Raw genomic sequence first — 16112 nt, 5'->3', positions numbered from 1 at the left:
GCGTCCGAATTTGGCTCCGGTCATGATCTCACAGTCTGTGAGTTCAAGCCCCCACATCGAGCTGTGTGCTGACAGCTCGGAGCCTGGAGCCTGCATCAAATTCTGTGTCTCCCTCTCTCTCTGCCTCTTCCCCTGCTCACATTCTGTCTCTCTCTCTCTCTCTCTCTCTCTCTCTCTCTCTCTCTCTCTCAAACATAAACATAAAACAAATATTTTTAAATAAAATAACAAAAAGGTTTAATTTTGATTTTCATTTTTATACCAATCCAACTGGTGGACATTTTCTAATTCATAAGTTTTGTGTCCTGTGTAAGCAATCTGTGCCAAACACAGACAGTAAGATTTTGTCCTGTTTTCTTCCTTGAGTTGTACGTTTAGGCTTATGATCCATCATGAATTAAATCTGACACATGGTGTGAGGAAGGTTTGCAGACTTTTTAACATAGCCAATTGTTCCAAGGCAATTTATTGAAAAAAATCATCCTTCCCACACTGAATGGCCTTTCCACTTTTGTCAAAAACGAAGTGACCATGTGGATGTAGTTCTATTTCTGGACTCTGGATAGTTCCACTGATCTATCCTTACGTTAATGCCATGCTATTCTGACTATTGTAACTTTGTAGTGAGTCTTGAAGGCATGTAGATAGCCCCTCCAAATTTGTTTGTAGTTTTCAAAGTTGTTTTGGCTATTGTGGGCCCTTTGCATTTAAATAGACATGTGAAACCACAATTTCCATAAACTTGTACCCCAAACTAAAAATCGTATTTGGAGTTTGATTGAATCTATAGATCAAATTGGAGGAAATTGACATCTTAAGAAAATTGCTTCCAATCCGTGAATACTATAATGTAGACCACTTAGGTCTTCATTAACTGCTCTCAGCAATGTTTTGATAGTTGTTACTGTTTGTTTTTCACATCACTTATCAAATGTATTCCTGAGATTTTGATAATTTCTGACATTATCATGAATTCGATTAATTTTATTATCTTCAAAAAGACTTTTTTAAGTTTATTTGTTTTGAGAGTATGTGAGCAGGGGAGGGACAAAGAGAGAGACAGAGAGACAGAGAGAATCCCAAGCAGGGATTTGACAGGGGCTTGAACCCATGAACCATGAGATCCTGACCTGAGCTGAAGTCGGATGTTCAACTAACTGAGCCATCCAGGTGCCCTAATTTTGAAATCTGATTGTGCAAGGGAAGTATATAGAAATATAATTGATGTTTTGTATTAATTTTGTATCCAGGAAACCATGCTAAACCCACTTATTAATCCAGTAGACACTACCAGATTTTCTACAACTCATCTCTGAACATAATTGTAATCCTTCCTCTCTCCTGCCTTTTAAATTTTTGTTCCTATTGCACTGGTTAAAACCTCCAGTAAAATGTTCAGGAGTAATGACAGTGGACATCTTTGCATTGGACCTGTTAGGAAGATATTCACCATGATGTCTGCTGGAGATTTTTTTGTAGAGGTGGCTTCTCAAACTGAGGAAATTCCCTTTGTTTTAATGTTTATTTTGAGAGAGAGAGAGAGAGAGAGAGAGAGAGAGAGAGAGAGAGAGACATCGAGCAAGCAGGGGAGGGGCAGACAGAGAGAGAGAGGGGAGACACAGAATCTGAAGCAGGCTCCAGGCTCTGAGCTGTCAGCACAGAGCCTGATGAGGGGCTCAAGCTCACGAACCACTAGATCATGACCTGAACGGAAGTCGGATGCTTAACCAACTGAGCCACCCCATTACCCCAAATTCAACTTTAAATTCTAATTTGCATGTGTTATAATTCACTCACTCATCCATGTTTGGAACTACTTATGTAGGTCATATTATTGGTCATACTTAGGCTTAATGAGAGAGAGAGAGGTAGAGTTGAATATGAGACAAAAAAAATTCTAATTTGCTTAGAACTTTTATCGTGAATTAGTGTTGAATTGTCAATGTGCTTTCTGCATCTATTAATCACATGGTTTTCCTCCTGTATTAATATGAAAATTACATTAGTTGACTTTCGAATGTTAAACCTACATTATATTCTTGGGGTAAACCCTATTTGGCTAAGATATATTATCCTTTTTACATAACTTGTTGGATTTGTTATGAGTTTGCTAAGAATTTTTGTATTGAGGCTCATGACAGATAATTGTCTAATTTTCCTTTCTTGCAGTGGGTTTGTTTGGTTTGGGGTCAGGGCGATGGTTGTCTCGTAGATGCAGTGGAAAAGTATTCTTTCCTCTTTAATTTCCTGCGAGAGGTTACATAGAATTGGTATTATGTCTTTCTTGAATATGTGGTTGCATTTACCACTAACGTGATCTAGGCCTAGAGTATTCGTGAGATTTAAACTACAAACTCAATTTCTTTCAACAATAAATAGGGCTATTTACGTTTTCTATTTCTTGTTGAGTGAACTGAAAGAAGTTGGATCTTCCAAGGAATTTGTGTTCATGTCAATCGTCCAATTTATTACCAGAAGTTGCTCATAATAATCTTACTCTTTTCTTAATACCAATAGAATCTATAGTGGCATTACCTCTTTCATTCCTGACACTGGCCATTTGTTCCTTCTCTCTTTTTCTCCTTATCAAGCTAGATGAATTTTTTGAGCTTCCCAAAGAATCAGCTTTTGGCTTAAATTTTCCCTATTATTTTTCTCTCTCCAAAGTCATTGATTCCTGCTCTATTTTGGTCATTTCCCTTCTGCTTGTACTTTTATTTGCTCTTCTTTTTCTAGTTTTTAATGTTTATTTACTTATTTATTTATTTATTTCCTTTATTTTGTGAGAGGAAGACAGAGCAGGAGTGGGGGAGGAGCAAGAGAGGGAGACGCAGAATCCGAAGCAGGCTCCAGGTTGAGCCATCAGCACTGAGGCCAACGTAGGGCTCGAACCCATGAACTGCGAGATCATGACCTGAGCCAAAGTTGGACGTTCAACTGACTGAGCCACCCAGGCGCCCCTCTAGTTTCTTCAAGTGGAAGCTGAAGTCATTGATTTAACACTTTTATCAAACACAGGCATTTTAGTCTCTAAATTTCCCTCTACGTACTGCTTTAGTTGCAGCACACGATACAAGGTCAACGCACAAAAATCAACTGTGTTTCTACATACCAGCAATGAGCTACTGGAAACCAAAATTAGAAAAACAATAGTATTTACAATAGCTCCAAGGAAATAAATGCTTAGCTATAAATCCAACAAACCTGTACAGGATCTGTATGCTGAGACGTATGTGAAGAACTTATCTATAGATTTAAAGCAATCCCCCAAACTTATCTATACATTTAACACAATCCCAATCAAAATCCCAGCAAGGTTTTTGTATAAACAAGCTGGTTCTGAAATTTATATGGAGAGGCAAATTGATAGAAAAGTCAGAATAATTTTGAAAAGGAAGACTAAAGTTGGAGGAATCACACTAACAGATTTTTCAGATGGATACAGACTACAGTAACTTTGATGATGTGGTATTGGTAAAAGGAGAGACTCACAGATCAATGGAAGAGAACACAGAGTCCAGACACAGGGGCGCCGGAATGGCTCAGTCTGTTAAGCTTCTGACTCTTGATTTTAGCTCAGGTCATGATCTCATGGTCGTGAGACAGAGCCCCTGCTTAAGAGTCTCTCTCCCACTCCCTCTGCCCTCCCCCACTCACCCACTCTCTCTCAAAGACAACAACAACAAAAAAACAAAGTCCAGATGTAGACCCATACAAATATGGCTGACTGATGGACAAAGTTGCCAAGGAAATCCACTGCAAAACAGTTTTTTCAACAAATGGTCCTAGAACAATTGGATATATATCCATATGCCCCCCCAAACCAGACGAAAAACAGAAATCTCACACTTCAAAAAAATTAACTCAAGTAGATCATAAACATAAATGTGGTATTTATAAGACTCTAAAACATTTCGCAGAAAATATAAAAGCTTTGAGAACCAGGGCTAGACAAAGGTTTCTTAAATGTGACACCAAAGAGTACAATCCATAAAAAAAAAAAAAAAAAAAAAAAAAAAAAGAATGATAAATTGGGACTCCACCAAAATTAAATTTTTTGCTCTATGAAAAACACCATTAAGTGAATGAAAAGGAAAGCTGCGGACCAAGAAAAAAAAATACTGCCAAGCACATATTGACAGCAGATTTGCACCCGTAATACATAAAGATGATAAACTCAACGGTAAGAAAACAACCCAATTGACAAATGAACAAAAGCCTTGAACAGACACTTCAACTGAGATATGCAGATGGCAAATAAGCACGTGGAAAAATGCTCACCACCATCAGCCATTAGCAGAATGTGAACTAAAACAACGATGAGGGGCGCCTGGGGTGGCTCAGTCCATTGAGCGAGCGACTCTTGATGTTTGGCTCAGGTGGGCTCAAACCTCCTGCCCCCCTTCCCTGTCAGGCTCAGCATGGAGTGTGGGGCATGCTTGGGATTCTCTCTCTCCCTCTCCCTCTGCACATCCCCCACTGCCTCTCTCAAAAAACAAAAAACAAAAAACAAAAAACAAAACCCTTTAAAACCATGATGAGATTTCACTACATATCAGAATGGCTAAAATAAGAAAATACTGCCAACACCAAATGCTGGTGAAGGTCGTGGCAACTATAACTACCTTTTGGCTGAACAACTTCCTCTCAAACACAAAAATGCTCAGAAAAAGTAATATTTTGACAATGTGATTTTAGGTGGAGACACACTCACCAATGAACTCACCACAACAGCTTCCAGGGCATACAGAACAAATTGGGATCGTGCACCATATTTGAATGAACTGTCAAAGGTTTCGTTTTTATTTTGAGATTGTGGCAGAGGGGCAGAGAGAGAAGGAATGACAGAGAATCCTAATCAGCGAAAAGCCCCATGCGGGGCTCGAACTCCCAAACCGTGAGATCATGACCTGAGCGAATGTCAGACTTAACCGACAGAGGCACCCAGAACTCCAGATGGTTTTTTGTTTTTTTTTTTTTATGGGTAGATTCCTCTGAACTTCAGTCTATTGTCTGTGTTCGCTAGTTCCTCATTTTCAGACACTCTTGAATTTAGCCTTTATTTTGTCCTAAAGCTGGGGTCAGCAAACTTTCTGTAGGGGGTCCTAGTAAATCTTTTCAGCTCTGTGCGCCGTCAGGCTTTGCTTGCAACTACTTACTCCGCCCTCGGCAGAGCAGCCAGAGACGAGGCATTTGCTGCAATTGGGAAGGTTCCAATAAAACTTTACAAAAACACACTGAGGTTTGATTTGGCCCCTGAGGCCACGGTTCGCCAACTTTCGTTCTGGGGGCTGGAGCGGACGATAAGCAACTAGCCACTGCACACGGAGAGCACAGCATGCAGCCATGGGACGGGCCCTGGGCCAGCTTCCACGGACACTAAGCATTTACTTAGCAGCTACATGGTTTTGTCGGAGAAACATTCCAACTGCTTGCAAGCGCTGGTCCCAAGGTGGTTTCAGGAGACATCTTTGTAATCAGAGCTCCTGCTTCAGCAGCGTGCACGCGTTCTCAGGTCCTTTGACCGTCCATGCGGCAAGCGTGGAGCCTGCAGGGCCGAGGGACTGTCTTAGGTGGCAGAGCTGTGTCAAGAGCCCAGTCCTCCTGACCTCGACCCCACGTCTTTCCCATTGGGCAAGCTCCCTTTTACAAACAGGGAGCTCCCCCGAAAGTCAGAAGTATCTTCGCTTGCCCCATCGCGCGAGCAACTCAAGTGTTTCTCAGCGTGGCCCAAAGACGGCATCACAATCACCCGCTGCGTCAGCCGGAAGCATACTCCAGGGAGAGGAACAGCGCCTTGGTCCCCGGCCCATCGGTGGCCTGAGACACACGGCTGCGGGGCCGAGGGCCAGGGGCATCCTGCCAAGGCCCCCACCTCTACAATACCCACAGCAGGCTTAAAGGAACAGACTTTATTAATCTAGCTCTCAAACACTAGAGGCTAAAATTCAGCTGAATTCTAACAGTCTATTTACAGAGCGCTGTCTGCAGGCCAGGTGGGCTGGGCAGGTTCTCCCCAACCACCCGCCAAGTGCAGCTTCCAAACAGGCCTGCGCCACTTGCCACCCCCGGCGCACAGAGGACATTTATATACACACAGCCAAACCCCTGGAGACGGAACACCAGGCAGGATGGCCCCAGACCAACAGAGAGGCGGACACACAGACACACGCAGGGGTGGAGACTGCTGGGAACGCCTGGGGGCCTCAGTACTTCTTCAGGCCATAGGCCAGGCTGCTGGGGACCCTGGGGCCCAGCAGGGGCGGCGAGTTCCAGACGGCAGAGCTGGTGCGCTTGTGGTAGCGAGGCTTGCTCTTCTTGAAGATGTCCTCCAAGTCCAGCGGGAGGATGGTTCCAAAGAGCTCGAGCAGGTTTGGGGGGTGGTGGTACTGGTGGATGATGGCCTGGCTTAGCTGAGTGCCTGCAGGGGACACGGAGGGTCGAGTCACTGCCTTGGGGCTCCTCAGGAGCCTCCCCATCCCCTGACCCCTTGTCCCCTTCCCCACCGCAGCCACATCAGCTCCTCTCTCAGAGCCCTCTTCCTCTCCCCTTTTCCCTGAAAAGCCTTTTTTTTTTTTTTTTTTTTAAGTTTATTTTGAAGAGAGAGAGAGAGCGAGCGAGCACGCATGCAGGGGAAGGGCAGAGAGAGACGGGATAGAGGATCCAAAGCAGGCTCGGCGCGGACAGCAGCAAACCTGATGCGGGGCTGAAACTCACAACCCGTGAGACTATGACCTGAGCCCAAGTCGGACGCTTAACCGAGCCGCCCAGGCGCCCTCGTGAAAACGCTCTTATTGCCTGTTCCTGCTGCCATGTTCCAGCAGCTTAGCCTGAACACAGGTCCTCAAGTGCTCACCTGGGCCAGGCAACCACAACCCCACAACCACGAGGGAGGCAGCTCCTTTATTCTCCCCATTTCAGAAGGCAGGGCGGGGAGGGGGGGACTTGCCCAAAGGCAAGTAGCTCGTGACTGGGGGAGCTGGGGTCTGGAGACCCGTCCAGCTCCGAAACTTCATACGCTGCCATCCTTGACTGCTGGGGTTGGCTACTTCTCTCACCGGCTTCCAGGTCCCACGGCACAGGGTGCAGGCTGAGGGGATCCCTGAGCCGAGGCACACAGCCCTGGTGACAAGGCCTCAGGAGGACCCTGGAGGTCAGGACGTAGGACAGGTGCCCAGCATTGCTCTGCACCAGGCCTTAGGAACGAGCACCAACTCTCTTCATCCTAAACTCTCTTCATCCTAAATAACCCTTCTCAGCTGGGTCCTAGTAACACCCCCATTTCACAGATGAGAATGCAGGGAATTTAGGGAAGCTGGTGACGGTCAACCACCACTAGGTGGCTCCGGCCATACTGACCCCTGCCTGCTGCTACCTCCCAAATGCCCTGATGTCAATAGTTAAGGGGACTAAGATTCTGCCTAGCGTGGAGTTCAACTGAGGTGACACCAAAGTAGCTGTCTCCTGCAGAGTGCTGTCCCCCAATGGGCCTCTGGGCCCTTCTCTCTGGGGAGTGAGTGGGCACCAAGCTGACCCCCAGCTCTGTAAACTCTATGAAGTGCCCACCGTATACGTACTGGCCCCGCTCCCTTGTCACCAGGTCTGTGGTGGCCTGCTCACACACACCCATGCTCCCGTTTAAATGCTGGGGCTTGTAAACTGGGGTCAAATCTTGCTCAAGTGGCCCTGCCTCAGGGCTTTCCTCCCCAGCTGCTGGAACCCCCAGGTCCAGCTCTCGGCGCACTGCCTAAAACCGGTAACTACTCTTGGCGGTATTCCTACTCCAAGCTGCTTACTTGGGTCCAACTCTCATCTGGCCCACTGGGTGAGGCTCCAAGGGGCGGCGTAGAGTCTGAGCTGGAACACCCAGCCCCATGCCTGTCGGCAGCCAGCCACAATTTAACACTTTTGTTGAGAACAGAGGCACCCAATACCGTAGTTCTGGTCCCCAGTTCAACCCACTGGCCACAGAGGGCCCACCCTTCCCTGGGTGCATCCCAAGGCCCAATACAAGCCCAATACAAGCTGCCAGCCCCTGACGACAACAGCCTCCTGATACCCACAGCTGCCGACCCACCACCTCCAGGGTCCCAGATGTTGCAAGTGAGGAGCCAGGTCTCCCGGGGAATTCCGGGCCCTGCTTACCTCTGGCCCAGGTGGGGATGGGCTTGCGGGGATGGGCCTCGTCATCGGTGGAATCATCGCTATTCAGATCCATCCCGTAGTTATCCGGGTTGATCTTGGGGGGCGGCCTGTGCCCCTGTGGAGTCATCTGATAGGAGGTACAAGCTGGAGACTGGAGAAGATAAACATGGCTGTCAGCTCCTGTCCCCACACTCCCGAGCTGTCAGCATGGAGCCTGACGTGGGGCTCGAACTCACAAACCGTGAGATCATAACCCATGCCAAAGTCGCTTAAGTGACTCAGCCACCGAGGTGCCCCTCTTTTCTCTTAAATGTTTATTTACTTTTAAGAGAGAGAGACAGAGAGAAAGAGAGCACAAGCTGGGGAGGGGCAGAGAGAGAAGAAGACGCACAATCCCAAGGAGGCTCCAGGCTCTGAGCTGTCAGCACAGAGCCCAACTCAGAGCATGAACTCACAAACCGTGAGACTGACCCAATCCGAAATTGGACGCTTAACTGACTAGCCACCCAGGCACCCCTGTTATCTTCCTTTTTCAAGTTAAAGTATGCTGCAAACATTCCTCCAGGTCAGTGTTTCTCCTTCAAACAGCTCCAGGGTACTCTCCTGGGCACCCCATGATTCGTACTTTAACCATCTGTTAGAGATGAACGTTTGGCTCCCTTCCAAGGTCTCAACGTCATAAACTACGTTGCCCTGAAAACTCTCCCGCATACGTTTTGTTAACAAGCGTTAAGCTGGCAGTAGCCTACATGTTCACCAGTAAGGGCTTGTTAAAGAAATTCTGGTGTAAGTAATTGCCATCAACTGCACAGCCATCAAATATGAGATTTACAAGTGCTGGAACAGAGAGGTCCACAACTCACTAAATGAAAGGGAAAATAGGGAGAAAAAAAATCAAAATGCCAAATGGCATATGGTATAGACTAAATGTTGTGTGGGTATCCCCCACCCCCCCCAATTCTTCTGTTAAATCCGACCCCGCAATGTGATGGTATTGGGAGGTGGAGCCTTGGGGAGGTGATTAGGTCACAAGGCTGGAGGCCCCATGAGTGAGATTAGTGCCCTTAGAACAGAGACCCCAGAGAGCCCCCTCTCCCCCTCTACCACAGGGGACACAGGGAGAAGACTGTCACCAAACACCGAATCTGCTGCTGCCTTGACCTTGGACTTCTGGCCTCCAGAACTGCTGTTTAAGCCAGCCAGTCTGTAGCAATGTGTGACGGCAGCCTGAACAGACTAAGACAGTACGTGTAGACAGTGCCCATTTAAAACTGGGCCTGTGTGTGTACGTGCATGTGTGTAGGTTTATATGGGTAAACATACAGAAAGATCTACACCAGATTAGAGTTTTCCTCTAAGGGTACCTTTCCTTTTCTTTACACTCTTTAAAAAAGTTTAGTTTCTTCTTCTTCTTCTTTTTTTTTTTTTTTTTTAACAACAAATTCTACTTTTACAGCAAGGAAATACACCTTTCGAAAAGGGTAAAACCACTTGGGCCAACCGTATCCTTCCTTTCGCATGGTCCTCATCTGTATCTGTGGCTCCAACCAGCGGGGAGTGAATAACCAGAGCTGGAGGGGCCCTCTCCACTTGGCTGCCCGGCCTCACCTGCACGTCCACGGTCACATTCAGGCCTTTGCTGGCCGCCGCGGCCTCCCTGGCTTTCCTCTGCTGCTCCTCCAGCAGCCGCTCCTCGGCCAGGCGTTGCTGCTCTTCCTGGGGCCCCAGGGGCGGCCGGATATTAGAGATGGTGCATGTGTGAGCCCCTCGCCCCCCCCCCCCCCCCCCCCCCCCGCCAACCCCGCACGGCAGGGCAGGCAAGGCTGCTCCCGGACCGGGAGCCACCAGGCTGGCCCGGAGCTCGGCGCAGACCCCGCAGGAGCCCCAGGCCCGCTCCCCTTTACCTTTTTCTTCTTCTCCTCCAGCTCCCTCTCCAGCCGCAGGGCCTTCTCCTTCTCCTGCAGCTCCCTGAGGACCAAGCAAGAGCCCGTCGGCCCAGGGAGCCGCCTCCTGGCCCAGAGCCCAAAAAGAAAAGGGCCTGTCCTTTTGCAAACCCCCAAGTGGAGGAGGGGGCTGCCTCCTGGCGACGGCTACGTGTGCCCCTTCCACGTGCTCACAGGAAGGCGGGTGTGTGACGACAGGGTGCCGCCTCGGCCAGCTGGGCAGCGGGCCCCTCACCTCTCGGCCTGGAGCCGCTCCTGCTCCCTCCTGCGTTCGTGCTCCCGCTGCTCCGCCAGCCTCTTGGCCTCGGCCGCCCTGCGCAGCCGCTCCTGCTCCTCCTCCCTCTTCTTCTGCAGCAGCTCCTGGTGCTGCCGCTCTTCCTCATCCTGTGAACGGAGCGCCAGGTCAGGGCCCTTGAGGCCAGCCCTGGGCTGGTGAAGCCAGGGAGGAGGTCTGGGAAGGAGGGAAGAGAGGCCACAGGGCCTGCTCCCTCCCAGAAGCGACGCCCGCCCCCCCCCCCCCCCCGAGCCAGGCTCCCCAAGAATCGCCATGAAAAGGCATCTCGTGAAAATCACCTTTTTTTTTTAAGCTCATTTATTTTGAGAGAGACGGAGTCAGCACGGGCAGGGGAGGGGGGTGGACAGACATGGGGACAGAAAGAATCCCAAGCAGGCTCTGCACTGTCAGCGTAGAGCCCAACGCGGGGCTCAAACTCATGAAACCGTGAGATCATGACCTGAGCCGGAATCAAGAGTCGGACGCCCAACCCACTGAACCACCTGGGCGCCCCATGAAAGAAAACTGCTTTATATGCAGCTGCAAAGCCAGCAGTCAAGGGTAGAGACTGGAGCCAGACTTCACCAGCCGGTGTGACACCGGGCAAGTGGCTTCAGCTCTCTGGCCTCAGTTTCCTCATTGATAAAACAGGAACAATAGTAACGACTACACCTCATGAAGTTACCGAGTTCGTACACAGAACATAGAACGGTGTCTGACACACAGAAAACACTAAGTAAATTTTGGTTATTAGTATTATAATCCCCTAATGACACATCTGCGTTCCCTATCGTCCTGAGATAGACAACTCCCAGGGAGAGGTAGGTCCCTACTCTCACAGGCAAAACATTCAACCCTCACACCGACCCTGTCGGGTAGACGCTAAGGTTCCCCGAGGGAATCAAAGCCCAGAAAGGTCAAGGAACCCGCCCAGGGTCACCCGACTGGGAAGTGGCAGAGCTGAGACTGAAGGTCTGGCTCTGGAGTCCATCCACTTGACCCTTGAACTGCCACCTGCAGGAGGCAGGTTAAGGTCGCCATTCACGTCCCCAGGGTATTTGTGGGAACTCCTCAGGACTTAAAGCAACAAGAGCCGCTACAACCAACCCAACAAAGTGGGGCGTGTCTGGCGACCCTGGGGGGGGGGGGGGGGGAGGGGCCTTCTGCGTCCTTGATATGCGAGCCCCTCTGCCCATGAACCTGTTGTAGCCGCCTGAGCCTCCGCGCCTCCTCCTCCTGCTTGCGGCGCGCCTCCACCTCCTCCATCTTCTTGGCTGCTGCCTTCTTCTTGGCTTTCTCTTCCGCCAGCCGCTCCTCCTTAACCTACAGGGCCCATCCACATGTGCCCATTAGAGCCCCCTCCTCACTCAGCCCTGCAGCGCGGGGCCCGGAACTGCACCCCCTGCCCCTGCGAACCGGGCCTGTTCCCCACAGCCCGGGGAGGAGGGGGGAGAGGGGAAGGGGGGGGGGAACACCCAGAAACCACAGCCACCGAGTGGGACCTGCTTGGGGCCCGCCAGGGTGCAGCCCACCCCGAAACCTGGCCGCCCACCAGCCTGAGGCGCGCACCTTCTCGGTCTTCTCGTCGATCTGAGCAAACTTCTGCTCGATCTGCTTCTTCTTCTCCTCCTTCATCTGCTCCACCCGCTCCCGGGCCTGCAGCACCTTGCGGAGGCGCTCCTCCCGCTTCCTGCGGACACAGGGCGGGCGGTCGTACCCGGGGGGCGGGGCCAGGGCCCGGGGGGCGGGGCCAGGAGCTGGACCACTTACAGCTTCACCTCCTCCAGCCGCCGCCGCTTGTCCTCCTCCACCTTCTGCCTGCGGAGCTGCTCCGCCTCCTCCTTCCTCCGCAGGTTCTCCAGGCGCTGCCGCTCCTTCTCCTGAGGCGGGTGGGGCGGGGGGGGGGGGGGGGGGGGGGGTGGTGAGCGAGGCCCACAGGCCCCAGCCAGCCTGTTACAGAGGCAGAGTCACCCCCAAAACATGCCTTCCTTCCCAACCAGACTGTGGCCTGGGGCTTTGGTCATTCTGGTGGGCAGCCTCCCAAGCACCCTTGACTGAGCCCTGCCAAGTCGCAGCGGCACAAAAATCAGGGTTCGAAATTGGACAGATGGCTCTGATTATAACTATATTAAAGTGTACTTGAGAAGAGAAGGAAGATTGACATCATAGAGGGACAGACAGCTGTAAAAGTTGTGGTTAACATCTATAAAGGGGTGCTGGGTACATAAGCGTTAATTTATTATTTCTATGCGTTGTAACGTTTATACTTCGTGTACACACACTTTTATGTTTCTCAATATATGGAAAAAACATATGGCCAAATGCTAACATAGATTACTATAGGCTGGCGAGATATGTTAAGGATGGTATATTTTCCTTCATTTTCCAAACTTCCTGTGATACAGGCACCTAACGATTCTAACAGCAGCTTCTTAAAAGTACTAGTTGGTTGTTTAGCAGATTAGTGCTGGAACCCTACCCCTCTGCATGCCCAGAAAGCCCCACGGGCACGGCAGCCAGAGGGCATAGGCGGGGGCTCCAAGCTTTTCTTGGCTAAGGACAAGACTGGTACTTTCGCCCTGATGGCCAGGGCATGAGGTGGGGGCTGGGACCTGGGCCAGAGCCCCCCCCCCCATCACCCTCACCTGGCTCCCATCAGACTCTCATCTCTGTGCTCTGCCACCCAGAGCACCCATCTCTGTGCTCTGCTCTGTCCCTCTCCCTGCATTAGTGACTGTCCATTTCTCCTTGGCCTCTGACCTTGACTGCAGATTTCCCACCTAGAAGTCTGGCCCCAAGGGAATACAACCCTAAAGATGGAGAGAAGGGCTCCTCTGGTTGTGAGGAAGACACATCTGCTTCTGCCACTGAAGGTGGCCATAAAACTGGACTACATAGAAGAGCTGTGTGAGGCCGATGTGAGCAGGCGGAGGGGAAGACCAGGCTGTGAAGCATCACTGGGCCAGCAGAAATTTACCATTGTTTTCCCCTCTAGCCTAAACTCAATGAAGTCTGAAACCCCAAAGGGATCTGTGGGGTACAGACAGACAGAACTCTGGGAGAGGCCCTTTAAATCTCACCTAAGGAGTGGGAAGGGGGAGTCTCATGCTCAGAGTATGCAAAAACCCCAATTTTTGTTTGTTCTTTTCTTCTTCCTCTCGTGCCCCAGGCCACAAACAACCCTGTGGCAATGGGACAGCAACAGTTACAAGAACTTGCAGAGGCAAAACTCTGGGGGAGGGGGAGCTTCCTCTCCACACTACGGAGCTGTGATCCCCAAAGGTGACGAATGCTGTTGCTTTTTTCTGCCTCCCTACCAGGTGACCCCAGATGCGGTCGTGGAAACACGCGGTAGAGCAGGGTGACAGAAGCCCCAGCTTCCTGGCTGGAGGACGGAGAGCGGGAGCCCCCGGAGAGGTGAAATGTACTAGATGCGTGGAGAAAATGACACCCTGTGGTTGTTTGTGAACTCCTAGGCTCAGCCCCAAGCTGCAGATGCATGGATCTGACCATCTAACTATTATACCAAAAACTCTGAGAATTAAACTCACAGACCACCTGCCAGATCCCATCCTGACCACTGACCAGCACAGCCAGGGCAGATCCAAGAGTACCACAAAGGCTTTGAAATCGGGACACTGGAACCATGTCCCACAGAAGGAGGGCTGGGACCTGCAGCCTGAACCAAACCAGGTGGGTCGCTGTTAGAGCAAGATACCAACATTCTCTCTATGACAACATGCGGCCTCATAACGCAATATGCAAAATGGCCAGGATATAATCCAAAACCACTCAGCACACAAAGAACTAGGAAAATCTCAACTCCCACGTGAAGACGATCAGCAGCCACCAACATCAAGGTGACAGATTGTTAGACGTATCTGACAAAGACATCAAAGCCACTATTATAGAAATACTTCAACAGTAATACATTCTTCAGACAATTGGCGAAACAGAAAATCTCACTGCAAGCCACTTCAGCGGTCGCTATCACTACCTGGGAGGCCGTTTTGTGCCTCCTGCTCTGGAAAAGAAGTACCGGCTGAACTTGCCACCCTACCCTGACACTGAGTGCTTCTACCGTCGGCAGTGAGGGAAGACGGGCGGGCGTCCTTCCCAATAAAGACTTAGCGCCCCCTCCCAGCGCCGTGGGGTCCTGGGAGCTGTTCTGGCAATAAAGGTTACTGGGTGGCAGGAGCTGGAGAGAAAAACAAAAAAACAGAAAATCTCAGCAAGAAGATCTAGAAAAAAGCAAAATGGAAATTTCAGAACTCAAAAGACAATAACGGAAATAAGAAACTCAGTGCATGGGTCCAAGGGCAGAATGGAAAAGACAGACAGATGTCAGTAAACGTACAGATCGATCAATAAAATGTATCTGATCCCAACAGAGAGAAAAAGCTATGGAAGAGAAATGAACAGAGCCCAAAGGACTGTGACGACACAGAACGATCCACCACCGGCGTGGGTGTCATCGTCACCCATGATAGAGGGGAAAGAATGCAACAATGAAACAGAATTTCTTAGAAATAATGGCTGAAAACGCTCCAAGTTTGGCAGAAGGTATAACTTGACTGGTCACCCAACCAGCAGGGGGCCAACTTCCACCCACTGCTCTGCGGTGGGGAAAGCACTTTGCCTTCTCTTTCTGCCCCAAGTGCCCACCAGACTCCTGCTTCCAATTGGGCTCAGCAAAATGTGTTTTACCCCCGACGTTTGGGTGCTAAAATTTCCCAGCACAGGTCAGAGAAATGATCCTGTGCATTGGAAATTTTGTAGAAGCAAGATTTGTTCATGTCATAGAATCCAAGTTCACCCTCTGCCCCAACCCTCCAAGGTGGGCTGGGTTGACGCTGCTCCCAAAGGCCACCATCAAGGCCAAGGCGGTGGATGAGAAAACCAAAAGCTTATTTAGTCCCTTCGGCCTCCAGGGGCCTCGATCGAGCAGTCTGTCTACCAATCACTAAAAACCACCTCCTACTGAGTCCTGTGCTAGGTGCTTGATGCACATGACTCTGGTTCACTCGTTTCTATGAACGGACCTCTGATCTCATTTTGTAGCCAAGGAAACTCAGCCAAAAGTTAGGAAACTAGTCCAAGGTCTCAAGGTCCCTGCGATCTACTTAGGCCCCTGCCTCCTAACTAAGAACTGTCCCACTGCCACCAGATGCCCTGTGCAGGGATCTGGGTTCCCCAAAGCAGGAAAAGGCAGCTCCCTGGACCTCTTGGTCATCCCCATAAAGCCGGCCAGGCTCCCATCAGGCTGTGTGCGACATGGGAGTTCTCTGTAGGAAGAGCAAGTCGGAGTCCAGTTCACTGCTGTGAGCCCAGGTGCCTAGCAGGGGCCTAGCACACAAGTAGGTGTGTAAGGCCACACAGCCTGCTTGCTCGCATATTGGAAGGCATGCCAGTGCCTCGTTCACACAGAGGGGACCAGCCTCCTTGCAGCACAGGCAAGTTCAAGGCCTACCTGTCTAGCGGCTGAGAAGCCCCTTGACCCGCCAAGCCCCAGGCCCTCGGCTAGAGGCAGAAGCCCTCCTAATAGGAGGCCCTTCAAAGCGCCAGTGGGAACAGAGGAACCCAGGGGCTGCAGCCTTGTAACCTGGGAGACCCCAGGGAGCCAAGACTGCAGGCTGAGCAGATCCCAGCCGTGTGGGGCTCCCTCCTCAGGGTCCGTGGCCTGGCTCAGCTCTGAGGTATCTGAGAAGAGAACAGCTTCTGTGGCCTTCTCTCCAGAGGCTGCTGGTGGT

The 16112-nt window shown here is 50.4% G+C and overlaps 1 protein-coding gene across 13 annotated transcripts in view; it reads right to left on the bottom strand.

Annotated features, from left to right (window-relative positions):
- Positions 1–4774: 4774 nt before the first annotated feature.
- Positions 4775–16112, bottom strand: part of INCENP (inner centromere protein) — a 27786-nt gene continuing 16448 nt past the window's right edge. For 9 of the 13 annotated variants that reach the window (XM_023239932.2, XM_023239934.2, XM_045039439.1 and 6 more), the window contains 9 exons: positions 14423–14560; positions 12133–12242; positions 11932–12052; positions 11563–11685; positions 10324–10472; positions 10050–10113; positions 9754–9861; positions 8146–8296; positions 4775–6421 (listed from right to left, as the gene is read on the bottom strand). In XM_023239932.2, the coding sequence (XP_023095700.2) occupies positions 6207–6421; positions 8146–8296; positions 9754–9861; positions 10050–10113; positions 10324–10472; positions 11563–11685; positions 11932–12052; positions 12133–12242; positions 14423–14560 (1179 nt within the window). In that variant the 3' untranslated portion in view covers positions 4775–6206. The remainder of the gene's footprint in view (positions 6422–8145; positions 8297–9753; positions 9862–10049; positions 10114–10323; positions 10473–11562; positions 11686–11931; positions 12053–12132; positions 12243–14422; positions 14561–16112) is intronic. The other 4 variants (XM_045039440.1, XM_045039441.1, XM_045039442.1 and 1 more) reach the window with 1 other exon arrangement.

Source organism: Felis catus, chromosome D1 (genome assembly GCF_018350175.1).
Source record: "Felis catus isolate Fca126 chromosome D1, F.catus_Fca126_mat1.0, whole genome shotgun sequence".
Lineage (NCBI taxonomy): Eukaryota > Metazoa > Chordata > Mammalia > Carnivora > Felidae > Felis > Felis catus.
The sequence above is the reverse complement of the archived record's forward strand: the minus strand, read 5'-3'. Positions and strand labels throughout refer to the sequence as shown.